Source organism: Narcine bancroftii, chromosome 4, assembly GCF_036971445.1.
Source record: "Narcine bancroftii isolate sNarBan1 chromosome 4, sNarBan1.hap1, whole genome shotgun sequence".
NCBI lineage: Eukaryota > Metazoa > Chordata > Chondrichthyes > Torpediniformes > Narcinidae > Narcine > Narcine bancroftii.
The window spans coordinates 86365636-86387190 of record NC_091472.1 but is presented as its reverse complement, the minus strand read 5'-3'; the positions used below and the strand labels follow the sequence as shown (position 1 = coordinate 86387190).

At 41.2% G+C, this 21555-nt stretch overlaps 1 protein-coding gene across 1 annotated transcript; it reads right to left on the bottom strand.

Annotated features, from left to right (window-relative positions):
* Window positions 1-1046: 1046 nt before the first annotated feature.
* mpc1 (mitochondrial pyruvate carrier 1) lies at window positions 1047-18317 on the bottom strand. The gene is made up of 5 exons (XM_069931850.1): window positions 18138-18317; window positions 11597-11600; window positions 6960-7056; window positions 5333-5465; window positions 1047-1173 (listed from the first exon to the last, which is right to left on the bottom strand). The coding sequence occupies exons 1-5, from the start codon at window positions 18206-18208 to the stop codon at window positions 1143-1145; spliced, it is 336 nt and encodes a 111-aa protein (XP_069787951.1). The 5' UTR covers window positions 18209-18317; the 3' UTR covers window positions 1047-1142.
* Window positions 18318-21555: the final 3238 nt, after the last annotated feature.

The window sequence follows — 21555 nt, the reverse complement described above, 5'->3', positions numbered from 1 at the left end:
ATCTGATGGGTGCTTCAATGAAATGCAATCAAAATTGACATAATGTGAAAAAAAAACAAGTAGAGAAATGCAGAACAGGAACAGACATGTTAGCCCACCAAATCAACCATCTATTTACATTATGGGACATTTAAAAAAAAATTAAAACATACAGCACGGTAACATGCCCTTTCAGCCCTCTCGAGTCCGTGCCACCCAATTGACCTACAACCCCTAGTATGTTCTGAACAGTGGGAAGAACTGGAGCACCCAGAGGAAACCTACACAGACATGGGGAGAATGTACAAACAGACAGCATGGGGTTCAAATCCCAGTCCCGATTGCTGGCATTCAAACTGCTCTGCTAACTGTGGTACCCCTAATTGTGAAATCAACTATGTACTGGTTATAAAAAGGAATATTGATGGTAAATCCAAAGACTTGGGGATTTCCTACATCTTTTCAATCTCAGTGAAATCAAATCATCTTTCTGTTGTAATATGAGCACATTAAATACAATAATGTCAAGCAAAACCTCTAATTAGGTGGTTTGGATTATTTCACTTAGAAATTTAATACATATTAAAATGAGGAATAGATGCCTTGAAAACAATCTACATTTGTGTGGGTCACAAATAATTTTCCATTGTATATAGATCAATGCAAGATGTACAATTATTTTCGCCATTAACTTAAAATTATAATTAAAACAGTAGGCTAGTTAACTGGTAATTAATTCACATTTTAAATTGTCTAATTGCAATTTCTCCTGTTACACTTTAAAGTTTTAAATTCCAAAAACCTTTTAAAAAATACTGATTACAAGTCGAGTAAATTACCATACCATAATTGTGATTTTTTCTCTAATTATGAATAGTGTAAATCACTATTCAGTTGAAACTAGAGAGAGAAAAAAAAGTATTTACATGACTCTGTTTGGAAATCAGTTTAAAATGTTATTACTTACAATTTAATTTAAGGCAATTTTACAAAGTGTGCTAAAACAATCTAGACATCAATTACAGGATATTGTTAGAATTAAATAACTTTGAAAAATTTCCAAAACCATAGGCTGAACTCGTACAATATTGTGCATGAAAAATAATCCAGAAATATCTTGGTATAGCGATGGGATGTTGATCAAGATAAAGTGTTGCCAGACATCATTCAGCTGACTTCTTCTTTTTCTGAAAGCTGAATATATAGACACATTTAGCACGATGATACAGAGACCTAGGTTTACAAAAGAGCTACTAAAAGACACAGAATTGGAGTTTGTAATGGAAGATTTTAACCGTGTTTTTTTACTTTTGCGGCCTTTGCTTCTGCAAGGCTGAGAACCTGCTTGTTTTTTTTAGAATCAGCAGACATAAGCTAAATTCCACCGAGGGGCCAGAGATGCTGTTATCTGACGAAAGGACATCTGTGTATCAAGAACATTTAATCTTCCTGCTTGTTTTGGTCACAGACTGTCAGAGGCCTAGCCTTGATGCAAAATATTCAAAGTGATAAGCTGAAAATTGTTATTCTATAGAAGCCTAGCATGCTAGCTTGCTCGCTTATCTTTCTTGCTGTGCTGGGAATAGGTGCTTGGGTAAGCAGTTTTTGGGTAATATAAGTCATGGTCCCGCTGCTGAAGTTTGAGACTCTCCGAGAGGTGGCAACATCTCTCAGCAAGAAGAAGAACTTCTAGAGTCCAGCCAACGTCCCAGTCGGGGGAGGTGGAGAAGCTGCTACCGGCGCCCCGACAACCTACTACAAGTGTGCAGTCATTGCCTCGCTTCGGCAGTTGGGACCAGTCCAGGCGTTGATAAGTATAGTTGGGAAGGGCTTGCATATTGTAGTTTGAAATTAGCTTTTGAATTTGTAATAAACATTTGTATAATCTGAACTGCTCTCGGTGTGTGTGTGTCTATTTTCTTTCGGTAGCTCAAACACTGTGACCAATCTAAAACGAACAAAATGAGAGGTATAAGTTTACCCAAGACAGAGTTAAACACAAAAGTCTGCAGATGCTATGATTGTAGCAAAAACACAAAAATGCTGGATGAACTCCACATGTCTCCCAGTATCCATAGAAGGTTATGATATATAACCAACATTTTGAGTCTGAGGCCTTCTTTAAAGTGCATGACACCATGGGCAGACATGTCGGCGTGAGAATGGGGTGGGGAATGGAAATGGGTTGCCACTGGAAGATCCCTGCTGTTGTGGTGGACAGAGCTAAGATGCTGAATGAAGCAATCTCCCAGTCTGCATCCAGTTATCTCCAATGTAGAGGAGACCACAAGGGGAGCATCAGATGCAGTAGATGACTCCTCCAAATTCATAAGTGACAAGCACACTTGGAAGGACTGTCTGGGGCCCCAAATGATGGTGATGGAGAAGGTGTGGACGCAAGTGTACCTTAAATGCACTTGGTCCATCTCTCACAACACTCTCCTCTTTCTTGATCTCTCTGTCTCCATCTCAAGAGACAAAACCTTCGACAGACATTTTCTACAAACTCACCAATTCACACCCTGCCATTGTCCCCTGTAAGAATTTCATTCCTTTCTTGTAATTCCTCCATCTCTGTCGCATCTACTCCCAGATGAGGTCTTCCAATGAGAGATCATACGAGATGTCCTCCTTTTTCAAACATCATGGCTTCCCCTCTCCTACCATACTCTCACCCACATATTCTCTTACTCACACATCTATGGCCCCTCCGCTCCCACGTGCAACAAGGACAGGATTCCTCTTGTCCTCACCTACCAGTCTCAGCCTTTGCATCCAAAAAATGATCCTTCGCCATTTCCGCCACCTACTACATGATCCCACCACCAGACAGATCTTCCCCCTCCTCCTCATCTTCCGTAGGGACCGCTTCTTCTGTGACTTCCTTGTCCACTCTACAACTCCCACCAATTGCTCCCTTAGCATCTAACTGCTACAGTTGCACCCACATCTCCCCCCTCACCACTATTCAGGGCCCCAAATAGTCTTTCCAAGTAGACTTGCTACTTGTGAATCTGTAGGGGTCATCACCTGAATCTGGTGCTCCTGATGTGGTCTGCTCTATATTGGAGAGACTGGACCCAGATTCAGTAGTGGATTAACTACTACCCAAACCCCTAGGCTGAGCTTTAGTAAGCCGCCCCCCCCCCCCCGACCTTGCCCCTCTGAGTGATTCCCTCCCCTCACATATCTGCTGGGTATGAACTTGGGGGGGTGTGAGTGTATGCAGCACTCAGTGATGGCAGAATAGAATTGATGGCCTGGTGGCAATAGCCTGGTGGAGAGGGGTGCATGAGGAGAGGAGAGGTTTGGCTAGTAGTGGGGTTCTTTGGTGCCGGCTGCTGATGGGGATCTCATTACTGGGCTCTGTCACCGGGCTGCATTTGGCAGTTTGCTGGTCCCTGTTCAGCTCTCTGCTGCACTCAACTCCCCCTGGCTTGGACAAGCCACAGCCATTCAACCATTCAATTTGCAAATTCTGGGTAAAATTTCCAGAAACTGTTCTGTCTTTCATAAGTTAAATAGCATTAATAATTAGTGATCACTTACTCCGCTCCCGTGGCAGAGTTCAAGGTTATTTAATCAGTTGTCCCCGACTTTTCCATGAGCGACACTGGCGCCGCATGAGCTGAGTTCTGCTGCAGGAGGCAGACCTCAGACTTGTGCGTGCTTTTACAAACACGAGCATTGATTGACAAGTAGCATTGGGACTGGCAGAGCCCGAACTGATAGATGGGACCGAGAGCCCACAGCTGGTTATGTGAACGTGATACTTCCGTGACCGCGAAGCGTGAGCAGTGATTGAATGACTACACTACCATATACAATAAAATATCACAAAGACAATTATAGACCTTTTATTCCATACTTGCATAATAAATAACTGCTGCCTGCTGGTTAGCAAATTAGCGCCTGTGTGGATGATAGGGGGACACGGATATTTTGTAGTGATATATCCGTCACACCATGCTGCCCCAGATTATTTAATAGATGGGGTTCCCTTCGTATGGAAAGCGAGTGACTTGGGGCCCAGTATGCTGGAATAACAAAGAAGACTTTAGGAGCTCCTTTCCATTCCATGTGTCCCGTCAAGCACAACACAACCAAGTTGAGGGATAGTTAGTTCGGTGCCTGCTGCCGGCAGTGCCAGGTTGTGTCTTGCTTGTCGTGGGGGGCGACTCCTAAGCTCTTCTTTGTTATCCAGCATACCTGGAGATTACAGACAGGATTCAATCCCTACCCTTCCCCTTCCAATCCTCGACCTTCCCATCAAACTATTAGATTTTTAATGTCTCTCCGACCAAATTAGATGTTAGATTTGGCAAATCTTCATGCTGCTGCCTCCAGCTCCCAGAAATCACTGTGCACATCACCCTGGCAATGGCGTGACACCAACTCTGGCCCACAGTCACTGGCTTCACCCACGCAAACCTGCCGTTAGTGTGAAACAATAAACCAAGACCAGGCTATGTTTTACTGAGTAGGCTGAAGCTTAGGGGCTCGGGCTTCCTTACCCTCCAGGCTCCTAGGCTTCAGCCTAATGGTTAATCTTCCACTGCCCAGATTGGAAGACTGGTTTGTTCAGCACCTTAGCTCTGTACGCCACAATTAGGAGGTATATCTTAGTGGCAATTCATTTCAATTCCTTGCCCCATTCCCATAATGACATGTCTGTCCATGGTCTCAGGCACTGCCAGACTGAGACCACCCACAAATTGAAAGAACACCTCACATTCCAGCTGGGCATCCTCCAACTTTATCATTAACCTTGACTTCTCCAGTTTCCATTAGCCCCTCCCCTCTCTGTCTCTCCCCTTCCATTACCCCTTTTTCTCCTTTCCTTCAGCTCTGCATTCACAGAGCCACCCCTCCTCCGATTAATTCTCATCTTTCCTCTCTTATCCATCCAATTATTCCCTTCTTCCTCAGCCTTTTTATTCAGGCACCTGTCTGCTTTTTGCTCCTACCTGGAAGGAGGGCTCAGGCCTGAAACATTGGTTATGTATCTTTACCAGTACCTCCTATGGACTGCAAGACTTGCCGAGTTCCTCCAGCATTTTTGTGTTTTACTATAAGTTGGAGTTGGTTATTCAATTTGTTTCTTGCATTGGCATCCATTCATTGAAAACAGAAAACCTTTTTCAAATTCGCAATTTAATACATATCTGAGGTAAATCCAACCCCGCAAATTTTTAAGCCTATGTTAAATTCATGTGCATTATCCAAATATAGCTCTCCCATAGTACAAAAAATATAATCTACTCCATTTAATTTGTAAAATAAATCTGAATTTAAAATAAGCAACCTGCTACATTACCCCACCCAAGAGTTTTCAGACATCAAGAACACTTACTTATGCTTGATCAGGCGGCATCCTTGAATGATCTGCGCTGTTTCATTAGTGAAATGACAAGCAAACAAAAGCCAATTTCTAGGCTGCACCTTGTATGCAAACCGCATGAAAAGCAAGGAATAACAGCATAAAGCTACAAAAGAGAACAGAACCAGGTCATTTTACAGGAAAGGTATGCTGCATTATTTCCAGACTTGCCTTCAGATTATGGAACTAATGGAGATGTCAATATAACCAGTGTTAGACTCAAACGTGAACCATGAAGCACTCTAAACTCTAAGAATTTTATCAGTTGGCTGAACCAATTGCAAGCTAAAGATCAACTTATTTTAAAATCAGATGCAAACTGTAATAGGGAAAGCAATAGTTTGGTCCAAATAACAAGTGAAACAACCTATTCAACCACTTTCAATACTCCATATCCTAATTAAAATGTTATATAAGCTTTCAAGCTGAAGACTCCCAGGATTACATTTAAATTTGACATACAGAACAGTAACAGGCACTTCTGGCTCATGAACCCCGTATCGCCCAAATATATCTTTGGTACCTCTCCCAGACGATAAAAAAAATTTCATGAAAGGGGTCCATTAAATGTTAACAATTTTATTTTCAGACAACTTTTAGTTATTTAATGGATAAATCAAGTGAGGAAGTGAGGAGAACAGTTCTGAATAAAGACTCAGTTGATGCATAAAATTACAAAAACTCAAAACATATTTGATTAACTTCTGCAATTTATTATTAACTGTAAAAAATAAACTATATACAAAATGGAATAAGATTTTGCCAAAAACCTCTAACAACCATATTTATGACTAATAGAGTCTGATTCTTTTAGGTAGAACACAAATTGTGCATCTGTCACATATATACAACAAAGGATGAAAAGATCAACTAAACGTCTCACTAAAACCCAATGAACAAACAAATTAGTGTTTCACATGCATTTAAAGACTACAAATAACTGATGTGCGTTAAATAATGAACACAGTCGGTTACTCAATTGCTACTATAGTGTAGGCCAGGGAATGGATTAGGCGAGTGGTGGGCCAATACACACAGCAAGATAAATTCAATTCCAAGTCAATTAACCTCAAATGTGAATTTATTAAATTTTTTTAAAAATTAAGTTCAATTTGCATCAGACATTTGTTCAAATTAATATATACATTTAAGACCCTGCATGTACAATTTCACTTGAAAACAGAATATTATTTAGCACAGCATATTACTGTACATGTTTGACCCAAACAGTAGAATGGCACAAAATTAAATCGTCATTCTCAATCATCAGAATGTGCTCGGTGGAGTAATTTCAGCAGATATTTTAAACCAAAGAAAGCACAGACTAAACAAATAGGTTCTTTAGATTTACAACTTTATTTCTTATAACTGTGCCCATCTAAGACATTGGTGGTCTTCTAAACTGCTCATGTTATTTTAATACGGTACAAAGTTACAATTTCTCCTTCATGTTCCATGCAACATTCCAATCTGAACATCAAAAAATTAATACCACATTCTCAAATGAATAAACTGCTGACTGCAGACTCAATTGCAGATACTCTTGATACATCATTCACCAACTGCACAGCATACACGTATGTACTCTACTCTGACTTACCAAATGTCATTCTACCACTGATGATCTCTGGAGTTTTCTTCATGTCACTAAAAGCAGCAATGGGCAGGCCCCAGTTGGCCACAGGACCCCAGAAGTGCTGCAGAACCAGAGAACCAAAAATCAAAATACCGCAATGCTTTCCGAAATCATTAAAATTTTGTTTATAATAGCTTGCACTATTTTTAAAACTACACCCTATATAACTTGATATATTTGCAAATGACAAAAATCAAATACAGTACAGCAAAATCCCTGGTATCCAGAATTCAAGCAACTGACAATCCAACCAACCAGCAAAAAATAAGAGGGAATAAATTAGTAAATAAAATTAAAATAAATAAGTTGTGAAAAAATTGCGAAAGTAAATGTTCTCCAAAGCAACACACAATCCCTTGGTGAAGATGGGAGCAAGCATTCAGCCAGCGGAACACCTTGGTCATGCCTCGCCTGCAGGAGCTCTCAATAAAGTTGTGTTTGAATGAAGTGGCACGGCTTAGGATGAAGAGCCAGCCATTGCCGCTCACTGCTGGGACGAGTCTCCCTAAGTGTCTCCCTATTTCTGTCTGGTAAGAGTCTTTATCTTTATTATTATTATTATTATTCTTATCATTAAGTAAAGCTTTATCTGTAAACCTGAGAGAGGGTGGGTTATGACGGCAGCACAGTTAGAGTAGTGGTTAACCCAAAGCTGTTACAATGCCAGGGCTAGAATTTAAATTTTGTGACTTATAGGAATTACCTGATTAAGAAGGGAACGAGCTTCCGAATGAGATGGTTGCAGCAGGGTCCCTTCTGTCATTTAAGAGAAGGTTGGATGTGTACGTGGAGGTGAGGGGGTTGGAGGGTTATTGGCGGAGAGCAGGAGGTTTGAGCTAGTGGAGCTGTTCTAGTGAACCGGTGCGGACTCGAAGGGCCAACATGCCCTGTTTCCGCTCCGTAAATGGTTATATGGTTAAAGTGATCTTTACATAATTAAGGACTATAATACAGTAAAAGTCCTAAAATCCAGACTGCTCAGGGATTGGGTTGGTCCAAATTTTAGATTCTTGGGCAGTACTTTTAAAATTAAAATTTAAGGAGAAAAAATGTAAATTTTGAAAGTTTATTAACAAAAAGTTTTTTCATATAAAATACAAAGTACAAAAAAAACATTTTTCTTACATTTCTGCAACTTCTGTATGGTTGCAGCTGTATGGTGCCTGTACATGCATGCGAGCACACAAAAAGCAAGAATTTGAGAAGCCTGATTCTTGGATTGTCCAGATTTCTGGGAGTTTTTTTTAGAATTCTGGGTTCTCGGATGGTCCATATTTCTGGCATCTGGATTTTTGGTAATTTTACTGTACTGATTTTTTTCAAATTACCTTACATTTTGCACAGTCTTTTGTCTTTTAATCTGGGTATTCTTAACACAGGTGCATTAGTTAGGCATTTGAAAAGTGAGTCTCAATCAACTGGAAAATTAGAAGTCTAGCATTCGCGATCCCCGTAGGTGGATACTGTGGATTTTACTGTAATATATTGCACCATGGGAAATTCAGTACGGGAAAGGTGTATGATCTCCTTACATTTGCATTTTAATGAAATAATTGAGCAAAAGGGATTAGAACATTTATATACCAACTTTTAATATAATTTTAAAAAATTCAAGACAAACAAAGCCTGACACAGATCAGGGAAAATATCCAACATGATCAAGAAAATAGGTTTTAAAGGTTTACCTTGGTGACAGAGAGATTTAGGGAAGGAATTATGGAGCTTCAAGTACAGGCTGCTGAAGGCACAGATGCTAACCATCGGAGGATGCAAATGCAACAGAGAAGCCACCAGAAATGTAAAAGCACAGAGATTTCAGAGGGTTTTATAGCTGCAGTATACCATGGATATAAGGTAGGAGGCTACAAAGATATCACAAATAAATGTGCCCAAAAAGAAAATCATTCCAAAGCCTTGCCAAACATTTGTCTATTAGGGAGGTTATGATGAAATTGTACAAGGCATTGGTGAGGCCAAATTTGGAGTACTGTGTACAGTTTTGGTCACCAAATTATAGGAAAGATATAAACAAAATAGAGAGAGTACAGAGAAGGTTCACAAGAATGTTGACAGGATTTCAAGGTTTGAGTTACAGGAAAGGTTGTGCAGACTAGGGCTTTTTTCTCTGGAGCGTAGAAGATTGAGGGGGGACTTGATAGAGGTGTTTAAGATTTTAAAAGGGACAGAAAGAGTAAATGTGGATAGGCTTTTTCAATTAATTGTGGGGGAGATTCAAACTAGAGGGCATGGTTTAAGATTGAAGGGGGAAAATTATAAGGGGAACATGAGGGGAAATTTCTTCACGCAAAGGGTGATAGGGATGTGGAATGAGCTTTTGGCAGACGTAGTTGAGGCGGGATCATTGGTTACATTTAAGGATAGACTGGATAGTTACATGGAGAGGAGAAGACTGGAGGGGTATGGACCGGGTGCTGGTCAGTGGGACTATGAGGGTGGGAATTTGCTACAGCATGGACTAGTAGGGCTGAACTGGCCTGTTTTGTGCTGTAAGTGGTTATATGGTTATCTTTCTTTCTTTGGCTTGGCTTCGCGGACGAAGATTTATGGAGGGGGTAAATGTCCACGTCACCTGCAGGCTCGTTTGTGGCTTACAAGTCCGATGCGGAACAGGCAGATACGGTTGCAGGGGAAAATTGGTTGGTTGGGGTTGGGTGTTGGGTTTTTCCTCCTTTGTCTTTTGTCAGTGAGGTGGGCTCTGCGGTCTTCTTCAAAGGAGGTTGCTGCACCGAACTGTGAGGCGCCAAGATGTACGGTTTGAGGCGATATCAGCCCACTGGCGGTGGTCAAAAGAAACACAAAGACTGTAGGTGCTGGAATCTTAAACTAATAATGAACTGCTGGAAGGGCTCAACTGGTCAAACAGCATCATAAGTAGACATGAGCAGTAAACAATCTGGGTTGGGAACCTTGATGGGAACTAAAGGCGGGGGGGGGGGGGGGGGGGGTGTTGTTATGTACTAGAGGAGTAGCCAAGAGGTAATAGGGTATATTTTGTACATTTAAAGACAAGGATTGCAAAATGATATGGATCACAGATGTCGATCAGCAAGGGTCCAGATAAACTCAAGACCACCAGTCAGGGGATGTTGAAATAGCTATCTCTAAGGCTTTCTTGATCTGATGAGTAATCAATAAATGGAAAAACAATCAGGAAATGTCTTTCTAACCCATGGATATTAGAAACATTCATCCCAAACACCAGAGGAAGGTACAGCAAATCAATTAATGTATTTTTGTCAATAACCCCTTTCACTCTGACACCTTGTCTCAGTAATTGACGGCCAATCTATTGGTTAAGGGTCCATTGTAAAAGCTTGTTAATCGGCATGCAGACATCAACATACACCAGGGATGATACTATCAAGGAGGTAGTATCAGACGCCTGTGTGCCGATTAGCCCAGTGTGAAAGGGACATAGGGTATGCTGGGATAAAGTAGTGATAAATTGATTATGTTTTTCCATGAGTGCAGGAACATAAATGAAACAAAAGATTAAAAGTAAAATACAACTTTTGCTGACTTTTATAAACCTTTATAAATGTCTACAGGACTGTGGGAAAGTCGCAGTGGGAGAGAGATGGCAAATCTGCCCTCCTAGAATTCCGTGCATCAGGGAAAGGGTTGTATGCACTGAGCACTCATGGAGGGGGTTTCTCTGCCGCACAGAATTCTGGGAGGGCAGATCCACCCACCGCGACTTTCCCACAGTGTTTTAGACATTTCCTACAGTCTTTATAAATTGTGTGCTATTGCCACTAGGACTTTCCCACAGTGTTTATAAATTGTGCTTTCCTATGTTATTTTATAAAATTATAAATGTTTATATAGGTCAGCACAGCAACAGGGGCTGAAGAGCTCATACTGTATGTTAATTGTATGTTATAATTGGGCAATATTAACTTGGTTTAAATACAAGATCATAATACATTGATCAGGATATAGGGCAAGTCCACCATCGCTCGATGCATCACTCACTCGTCACTGGTGGAGGATAGAATCCCCTATCCCCAGGGGATGCCTTGTGATGAGTTTGAAAGGACACTTATAACTGGTTTAACTAAAGTCCAGTGTAAAAGGCATTTCCTGCTTCCTTAACCAGGACTCTAAACGGCCAATTAACTGGGACACCAGTGTGAAAAGGACTCATATTAAATGATATTGAACAATGGGACTTAAATAGAATTGAGGTGCAGCTCACTCACATTTCAAGTGAATGGCACCCGGAAACTTTTCAGTCCCTCACTACTAAATGGCTGTGTAGCTCTATCAGTAAGAATAGTTTATAAAGATCAGTATTAGGTAATAATGCTTTATCTACTGAGCCATCAGCAAGCTCACCCCGTTGCAAAATACAGCCAATGGTGCATCTCAGCACAATGGGCTACCGTGATTACCCCACTGCAGTCATCTGCTTTTCTAATTATACCAAATAAAACTGGTTGCTCTTGAGGAGATGTGGCAAAAAAAAACACACAACACGTCGTCACATTCAGTTATATTTCCTCATTTTAATAGATAACACAAAACAAAACAATACAGATATTGAAATGAACAAATATTTAAGAATTACTTTCACTTACCGTACTAATCAATAATTATTCAATTTGATGATCACAGGAGAGGGAAAAAAGAGCTCAAATTAGTTTTAGGAGTGTTCATACAATCTGAAATATTACAACTTTTGTACAATCTAGGTTAAAAAAAAACAGAAATGTCAGTACTTTCAGTTTTTACTTTAGATTTACACATTTTTATATTTTATATAATCTAGAATTCTGCTTATCTGAAGCTTCTGTGAAATATATTGGAACTGCTACATTTCTCTATCCAGAGCCATTATTTAAATCTCTGAAAAATATCTTCATGCTCAATGATTTTTTGATTTGTGAACTTACAGGAATTTTGTAAGAAGCCAGTCTTTAAAAGGGAGACACATGCAGTCTAATCATTGAAAACTTTGAATTTGATGCGTACTTTCAGCCAAAACCAACTGAGATTTGTTTCAGCTGTTAGTAACCTAGTAGTTCAAACATTGGAAACTCAAGGTCAATTCTTATACAACTAACATTAGATATGCATGAGAGTAACCATACAATTTATTTATAACTTTATCAGTCCATTGTTTGCAGAGATATAGGACCCAACTACATAATCATAATTCCCAATTAATTGTACTCCACTTCTCAAAATTATAAGTATACAGTAAAATCCCTGTTAAATGAAATTCAAGCAACCACCAGCCTTCAAGCAACCGGCAAAAAAATTATGAAAAATAAATGGGTAAAAATTGTGAAAGTTTAAAATTGGCACCTCTAGTGGTTGCTTAGCCAATTCACACAAGACGCAACCTCAACAACTGGAAAATTCACTTATTGGACATCTAGGTGTTGGAGACCGAGGATTTATTGTAGTTGGAAAGACATACTTCAATTGAGGACTTTTTGAAAGAATAAAGCAAAGTTTTAAAGATAACATGCCCAAAAATGTTGTAAACACATTGTATCTCTCAAGTTTGATTAAAATGCTGGGTTTTGCAAAATTCATGATGGAAAGGGCTCTATTTATAAAAGTTCAACCATCCTCAAATTAAAATGAATGAAAATTAAAATAATTTGAAATGTAGCCCTTAAAATAACACTAAATGTACTTCATCGTATTGCAAATAATTTTTAAAAAATACATACATGACCAATGACTTAAATACATATTGTATTCTTACCAAAGAAAAATGTTCCATTTCATAAAATGGATAAAACAAGAGAAGTAAAATAAAAGACAAATTTGAAGGATACAAGGAGCCACAATTTCCTATGAAGGATCTGGACACACATCTGAAGAGCATTTGCTTTTAAGTTTTTTTTTAAATCCTCAATTTTGATGCACACTGTTATTGGCGCCAAAATGAAAAACAGCAATACTGTCAACTTCGAGTCATAAACTTGTAAGAAAAAAGTAGCCAATAAGTGTGAAGTTCAATATCATAGCATATCTTTAAAACAGCAAAGGTCATTCATGTTTGTAACTGCACTTTAAGTTTTCATGGAGAAAATTAGAATGATTTTAAGCATTAAAACATGGGACTTTAGAAATTACAGCATCAACCTGGATATGTCACTTGATCAGATTTTTATTCACTTCTTATAAGTTAAGGTACAAGTTTTCCCAAAAAAAAAATACAACCACCAACTATCTCTTCAGTACACAAGACATTATAACAATTACAGGAATTACATTCCACGAATGTTCAATTAGTGAAACACATGTCCCTATCCTCATTGCCGGAAAATTCTATTTTACAAATGATTGAAATGCAATAATAAACAACTGAACAACTAAACTTCCATCTTATAGTTAAAGATTACTCATAATTCACTATTATCAAACACCATCGTAAAGTGTTATGAATTTTCGCTTCTAAATTAAGAACAGAGTATCTCACCGATTTCCACTATGGTAAAATAACATCAAAGAGTCTGAGCCCAACTTTCCTATGCCAAACAAAATGTTCTACCCACACTTGTTCCACATGCCTGTGTTTGGCCCATATTCTCCATCCAAATTTTTCTTAAATATTTAATAGTACCTGCATAAACCTCTCACGGCCCATTCCATCCATTCACCACCTTACCACACTGTGTAAAAAAAAACATTACCCCACAGACTCCGTTAAATCTCTCCTCTCCTTAGCCCCCCCACCCCCAAACCATGCCCTTTCGTTACAGATTCCCCTACTCTGGGCCAAAAAAAAACTCTGGCATTCACCTGATTGATTCCACTCATGATTTTGTATACCTCTTTAAGATCACCCCTCACCCTCATGCACTCCAAAGAATAAAACCCAAGCCAGCTCAACCTCTTCCTCTCAGTCAGGCCCCTAAGTTCTGGAAAACAACCTTCCACCATCCCCCTCTGCTTTCTTCCACAAACCCAATATTTTTTAAAATCCATTCTGCTCTCACTCTTTGGATCCCATGTATTTGACCTTCCAGACCAGCCTACTGTGTAGAATCTTAACGAGTGCCTTGTTGAAATCCAATTGTCTGCCCTCATCAACCTTTTTGGTCACATCTTAAAAAAACTCAAAATCAGATTTGTGAGACATAACCTCACAATTACAAAACCATGCTGACTACCCTGAGTCGACCTGTCTATCCAAGTGCAAGTATATTTTCACCCTCAGATTACTCTCAATTAACTTAGCACAGATATTACAATGTAATATACAATGTAATCAAGTTGTATACCAATGCAGTTAAGTGGTTTCTCTGCAGTATTAAAATTCATGGCTGAAAGCTTCTTGTGAGGTTCAAAATTGGCCATGACAGAGAGTGGTGCTTCTTGCATTTTCCATGGACTTGACATCCAATCGATGTCATGTCCACTATGTCTCTGTATAAATGGAATCTTACTTCCTTAATCATTGGGGGAGATGGTTGAGGTCCATGGGAATGACATGGAAAAAAACCTATCATGGTTCCATGATTACATTTGTTTCCTTTCTCAAAGTTGGTCACGATTACTATATCTCTGAGATTGCCTGGCATGCATTCCTCTCCCCAGGCATAGGAGATGAAATGAACCAAGTTGCATATCACCAAGTTTAAGAATGTCAGTGAATATACAGTCCGATCCTAAATTCTCCTCATTTTTTTCAGCTGGCTTATGACAATGCAAATCAGATAGAGATGTGAGACCAGATTCTTTTCTTTGAGATAGAGTCAACAGCACAACTTTGATTGAGGAGTGATACAATATGTTCTTTCCACAGGAAAATCCTTTCCTTCCTCTGGATGCTATGTTGCCTTCTGAGTTTCTCCAGCACATCACTTGACCCCAGCATCTGCAGGTTTTCTCATTTAACTCCTTAGATACCAAATGCCACTTCGGCCTTGATATAATCTTGAGTATTTAGGCCATGGTTGTTCTTCACAGCATTGTAGATTTGACACATCATTATTGTCAGCAAACAGCTGAACCTTCTGTGTACTTACTACCTGCCACTCATTCTTTAGCTCAAAAGTCTGCTATTGGACCTCAGCCTCCAGATACCTGTAGTGCTGTTGCTTTTCCGTCAAGGCCTGGTTGAGATTCCAATACGAATAACCCTCCTCCAAATGGTTCGGTCTTCCCAACATCTGATCTCCATCTGGATCCATCCATCACCCACCAGACTCTATCCTCCCCACCCCTCTATACAAGCAATCTTTCCTGCTCCCTCTCAGTCCTAATACAGGGTCTCCACCTGAAATATTAATTTACACCTTGAGCTTCCACAGATGACTGCTTGACCCACTGAGATCTTCAGCATGATTTTGAAAAAAATGCATTCACTGTTAATATGCACAAAAACACATGAATTTGGGAAGTAGATGGATATCCAAGTGTGACCTCAACAGAGCAAAGGGTTTCTGCAGCTGAGGAACACATACAGACAGTGGGCTGTTGGAGATTTGAAGTGAGGAACCCATACAGGTTGCAGGCGACTGCAGACAAGGGATTCACACTAGGCTGCAGACTGTTGGAGACTAGCATAAGACTTCCTGAAGGGGCACCAGGTATTGGAACGGTGATGCAAGAGAGTGTCAAGGGCTCTGAAGGGTTCCTGATTATGTCAGAGGTTCTGATCTGGAGCTCGGGCTGCTGATAGTTTGGTCTGGACCCCGTGGCTGCGGAAGCACTGGAGGTGAATCCATGGAAATGGTGACTGAGGGACTCTCTTTTGCTTCTCTTTCTCTGACTGTAAGATGTGCTTCAGGTAACTTCTGGCCTTGGAGAATCTTCCTTATGGCAGACTATAGTGAATTTCATGTAATATTGCACTGTTTTTATTAAATGACAATAAATTGAACCTTGAATCTTGAAAGCATGTAGCCTTCTCATCTTTATTCTCAAAGCCACTTGCGATGAAGACTGGTGTTGCAGTTAATTTCCTATATGGCTGCATCTGCATTATAATGTGCATTGTGTGAGACATCAATTCTCTCTGAATACCAATGTTAATTTCCCAACTGGTTTTAAAAAAACTAACTTAGCATTCTTACTGCCAAAGGAATTAATTTCACTTTCCTCGTCTGCATATGCTGTGTTCTTGCCCATTTCAATACCTTTATAATGCTTTGCCTCATTTTATTTCCTGATGATTGACTTGCATTATCAAACTGAGCTTCACAGAAAAAAAGACTTGCTTTTACATTTTCCCTTTCAATATTCCAAAACTCTTGTAGACCACTTTTTTTTTTAAAAAAATCCAGTTTAGAATTTTCATCTCAAAGATACAAACTCACATAGTCAGTCCACTCAGTTGTTGATCAGAATAGAAGTTGAGGCCAGGTACTTGAGCTTAGGTTTCCAGAATGAGAATTCATAATTTCCTGACTAAAAGAACTGCATGGTCTCCTCATCAAAATCATTGACCACATTTCACTGAAAATGATCTGATTACCTCCACAGTTTTAAGTCCATTATCCAATCATTCAAGTTGTTACAATTACACAAAATGACAGTAAAGATATGTGACTTTGCTGAATGGTTCCCGAAGATCCAAAATATACCATATTCATTAGTTTCCAAACGATCTTACTTTGTCAATAACAAGATCAAAAATTCTTACATCTATGTTGACTATATGAATCCATGTGATTCATTATAAATTTAAACAAAACGGTGGTATGAGATTGCTTTCTCCCACTGACTTTTGAACAGTAGAGTCGCATTTGCCACCTTCCAATCTGTGATTGGTTCTAAAATCTAGGGCATTCTGAAATGTCAAAACCAAAGCTTCAATCTTAATCTCTGTAGTATAGACAATTAAGTCAAAGAGATACCAGTTTTTGCTCATTAATTTTACTGTTATTTTTACTTCATCAATATTCATTGCTTCCTGACATTTTGCAGTGAAAAATACATCTATAATTTATCCTGTGTATTTCCAATGGATCTGCATTTGTTTTCTTTCCTTCCATTCATTAGCAAAAACACTAACAACACTGTTTTATATCCTGCTAATTTTTAAATATTCTATTTTTTAATCAACTTTATAGGATTTCTAAAACCTTCCAAATTGTGCTGGTCACTGCTGTTGGCTGAAGATTAATCTACTAAAATATTTAATTATCTTGTTATCCACAGTAATACCACTTCTTGATCCAATTCTTCAAGCTATGCTCATTCATTATTAACCACTTATTTAAAATGATTTTCTTACTTAATTATAGTTTTTAATTGAGGTTCCTTACCTCCCCTAGATGTTCACACCGCCCATGAGGGGAATCCTCACCTGCCATGACCACCACAAAATAAAGTTGCAGTTCAACTCTCTTTGTGGCACCTTGAGCAAATAATTTGGCTTTCATAACTTACTCAAAAAAATACAAAAGTTGTGATTAACAACTGGGGTACCCTGAGCAAGTGACACATTACTGGCAGATAACTATCATTTATCTCTGTTCTCTATCCCACCCACGTCAAACCTCAAACTAATCACTAACAATTCAAAACTGAAGAATGAAAAGTATCAGACTGCATGTAATATTGAAGAGAAATCAATAGTCAGGTTAGAACCCTCTAACCCTCAGGTTAGAACCCTCTAACAAGATGGAAAGGGGAGATTGAAAGCATAAAAGGGAAGGCTTCCCCCCCCCCACTCTTTTTATGCTTGTAATCTCCCCTCCTGACTTTAAAAAGTGTCAACCTGAAATGTTGACTATCCATTTCTCTCCAACCCCCTCCCTTTGCTTGTCCCAACTAACCTGTTTCAGTACCTCTATAAAATGCAAAACAGTAGAAATCAGAAATACACCCGAAAGCTCTTAAAAATTGTCCGGCAGCATTTCTGGAAAGTGTGCAGAATTTGACAATTGAGCAAGTTCCAAAAGCAGGGAATTGGAAGGTGAACTCATCCTCCTCCTGACCTTGACTGCAAACAAAGGCCTGAGGCTGACACGGCTCTCTCACCCCAATGAGACAGCCCGCAACCCCGGCCCACGGGGTCCCACAAGGTTTCGAACAGCGGGCCTCCCCTCCCGATCTTTCCCTTCCCCTTCCCCTTCATGCGGCCCTTCCACCCTTCCTCCTCCCTCCTGTTCACCCCGACACTCGAACTGTCAACCCAGGGCATCGCACCTCATGAGGTAATCACGAAAATCTTTGCTCTTCACGTAGTCAAGAGCCTTGCGGGCCACTACTCCAGCCATGATGACGACTAAATCCAATGCCTCCTTAAAAACTCAGTGACACGGTCTCCTTCGTCGGCAACAGAAACGCAGCCACAGCGCATGACGGGATCGCCGAGCCCCCCACCGGAGGACCAATCGCAGGAGCGCGTTGGTGGCCCATGCCCAACCAATCAGTGCTCGAGGACGACCAGGGCGCCGGCGCACGCAAACCGCTTGAGCGAGCGTTGGGTGGAAGCGCCAAACGTGCCTATTGTGTTGGAGCTTCTGACGTGCAGGCGATGACGTTGGGTGATGGACAGCTCTTGATGCCCGGGTCATTCTAGGCGCGCCGAGCTCCCGCAGGTGGGATGAGAGAATGGTTAATCTTCAGTCTTTTCGGGGTGGTCTTCACGTTCTTTATCAGCTGACCGGCTGTCCGGGGACCACGGTCCCCACACATGCACACACAGGTTAAAATAGATTTGCATAAAGCTATGATTTAAAATAAATAAATGTAAATATCTTGGGAAAATGTTCTGGCTTACAGATGACTGTTCACCAATCTCAGAGGCTGCTGGCCTGACTGTCCAGGCCAATTTTCCCCTGCAGCCGCTGCAACCGTGTCTGCCTGTCCCGCATCGGACTTGTCAGCCACAAATGAACCTGCAGCTGACGTGGACATTTACCCCCTCCATAAATCTTCGTCCGCGAAGCCAAGCCAAAGAGAGAGATAGTGGCGGATAAACCATTAGGATGGGTAGGCTGAACTCTAGGGGACCGGAAGGAAAGGGGGCCCGAGAACACATTATGGTCTGATTAAACTGACTTGACAACAACAGTGAGATTCGTTACTCAGCCTAATGGTTCATCCGCCACTGGTTGTAGATGCGTAACTTCGACCCCTTGTAACTGTTATAGATAGAGAATTTAGGTTAAAAAGGGCTTAAGTTAAAATGTGATGATTAATCATAAAAAGGGAAGCCAGAATAGACAGGGAGCTTACCATAAAAGTTTAGCTGGACAATGTTATAACAAACAGATCTTTCATGGTCACAAAGAGACATGTAGGAGCCAAAGATTGATAAAAGAGTGAAAAACAGAATTTAGTGTGTGCAGAGTTCGTAGTGTACGTGACTAACATGATAATTACAAATGCAAGTGTACTTAGAATGAATTTGCAAAAACTAACCAATTAAAACAGTGTTAAAGAGGAGGGGAAGGACAAGCAAAAAAGGTATAAAAATCAATGCACTGTATGTATCGGGGCTTGACTTGGCGAGAAGCCAGTTGAGTCCAACTCTGCAGACTTGTAAATAAAGCTTGTCGTGTCACCGACTTTAAAGAGACTCGTGTGAGAATTTGTACTTCTGACAACTGGGGACTCATCCGGGATCTACACTCCAGCCGTGGGAGGAGGCGAGAAAGGGGGACATCGGAGGTGGTGCACCCCGCTGAGTTCAGCGGCTCCTAGTCCCTTGCTCGTCGCCTCGGGCGGCTTGAGCGAGTGGTATCCGGACAAGGTGACACGACAAGACGAAAAGGAGAGGGGTCACGGTTCAATCCCCAGGAAGACACCAGTAAGTGACGACTTACGAGTGTGGTGTGGGGATTGACGGACGAGACCACCCAGGTAACGGTCATGACGGAATAAAAAAATATATAAAACGATAAATCATGTGTAGAGCCTTTGTCGTGGCGTGAGGACCCTGTCGTGGGACCTTAGGATAGACCCCAGGAAAACCTCGGCTGGAACCGGCGGAGGGATAGTACCTCCGACGAGGCGTCTGAGACGAAAGGGAGTAGGGTCCCGAACGGGGGGGTCCTCAGCAATGATAAACGGATCTAGGCGGGAAAATGGGAGGATCAAAATCTAAGGGCTCGTCTGAAAGATCAGGACTTTTCCCGGGGGTTCCCCTTGACAGCCCTTTGGGGAGAATGTTTGAAAATTGGGATAGTAAACGATATCGGGACAAAGACAAGAAAAAGATGGTTCAATATTGTCTTCTTTGGTCGAAACAGCCTATCAAAGGTTCCTCGGTCTGTTGGCCGAAATTTGGATCTGATGAGGATTGGGTTAGACAAGCATTAAACATATATGTAAACTCGAGACAAAAGGTGAATCAAGAAGAGTCGGCGTATGCATTTTGTTGGATTCCCTGGCCAGGATCCTTAACAAAATGTTTTAAATTGAGGGTAGCGGGAGAAAAGAAGTGGGAACCTTTGGACAACCTCCCCCCTCCTTATGTTCCCCCAGTGCCCACTGCGCCCGAGGGAAGCTCGCTGCTGGAGGGGAAAGGTGATGAATCTGATTGTCCCGGAAGGGGCCGGGAACGAAGGGATGAATTAAGGGAGTCGGACCCTAAACTTCCACTGGTAAACCGACCCTGGACCAGATCCCAGACTGGTCCAGGACTATCGAAGGCTCCAGTAAGCCTAAATCCCCTGAGGGAAGTTCCTATGGGAGGACCGGGAGGGGGAACGGGATATGTAAACGTTCCCCTAACCAGTACTGAGGTGCGGGGATTTAAGAAGGAAATGAAAAGTCTATTGGAAGATTCCATGGGACTGGCCGAACAGTTCGACCAGTTCCTGGGACCAAACACATATACCTGGGAAGAGATGCACGCAATAATGGGAACATTATTCTCACCCCAGGAGAGGCAGATGATTCGACAGGCTGCCCTCCTCATGTGGGAACGTGAACAACCTGGGGACCCCAGACCCCATGAACAAAAATATCCCCTGAATGAACCCAGGTGGGACAAACGAACACCCGAGGGATTGGCAAGTATGAGACAATACAGAGAGTGGACGATTAAAGGAATACGGGAGGCTGTGCCAAAGGGTCACAATTTCGCCAAGGCATTTGGGAACCACCAGGGGAAAGATGAGTCCCCTACTGATTTCTTGGAGAGGGTGAGAAAGAATGTCCAACAGTATGCGGGTGTGGACCCTAGTACACCAATGGCTGAACAGCTTATTCGAATCGAATTTGTGTCCAAATCGTGGCAGGACATTAGGAAGAAACTAGAAAAGGAGGAGGGCTGGAATGAAAAACCCTTGAGCAACCTGTTGAAAAAGGCGCAAAGAGTATATGTGCAGAGGGAAGAGGAAGGTCAAAAGAGGTCAAAAGAGGGCAGCGAAGATTATGGTACAGACTATCCGACAAATAAATGCCGAGTCCAGAGGGGAAAGGAAACAAAACCCTCCTCTAAGCAACCCAAGATATCCAAGAGAGGGGAGACCCAGGAGACCCGCTAAGTGCTATTACTGTAACGAGGAAGGACACTTCAAGAGGGAATGCCCCCGATATAAGAGGGAAGTGCGGACCCTCGAACTCATGGAAGAAGATTGGGGGGGTCAGGGGTTCCGGGTGTTGGGGACCA

Excerpts from the sequence above, each read along its gene's own strand:
- mpc1 (XM_069931850.1), bottom strand. The coding sequence starts at position 18,208 with ATGGCTGGAGTAGTGGCCCGCAAGGCTCTTGACTACGTGAAGAGCAAA. Across the intron at positions 5,466-6,959 it reads CAGTGGTAGAATGACATTTG|CTTTATGCTGTTATTCCTTG; the intron begins GTAAGTCAGAGT and ends TCTCTTTTGTAG. Across the intron at positions 1,174-5,332 it reads TGCCGCCTGATCAAGCATAA|CTTTCAGAAAAAGAAGAAGT; the intron begins GTAAGTGTTCTT and ends CTATATATTCAG.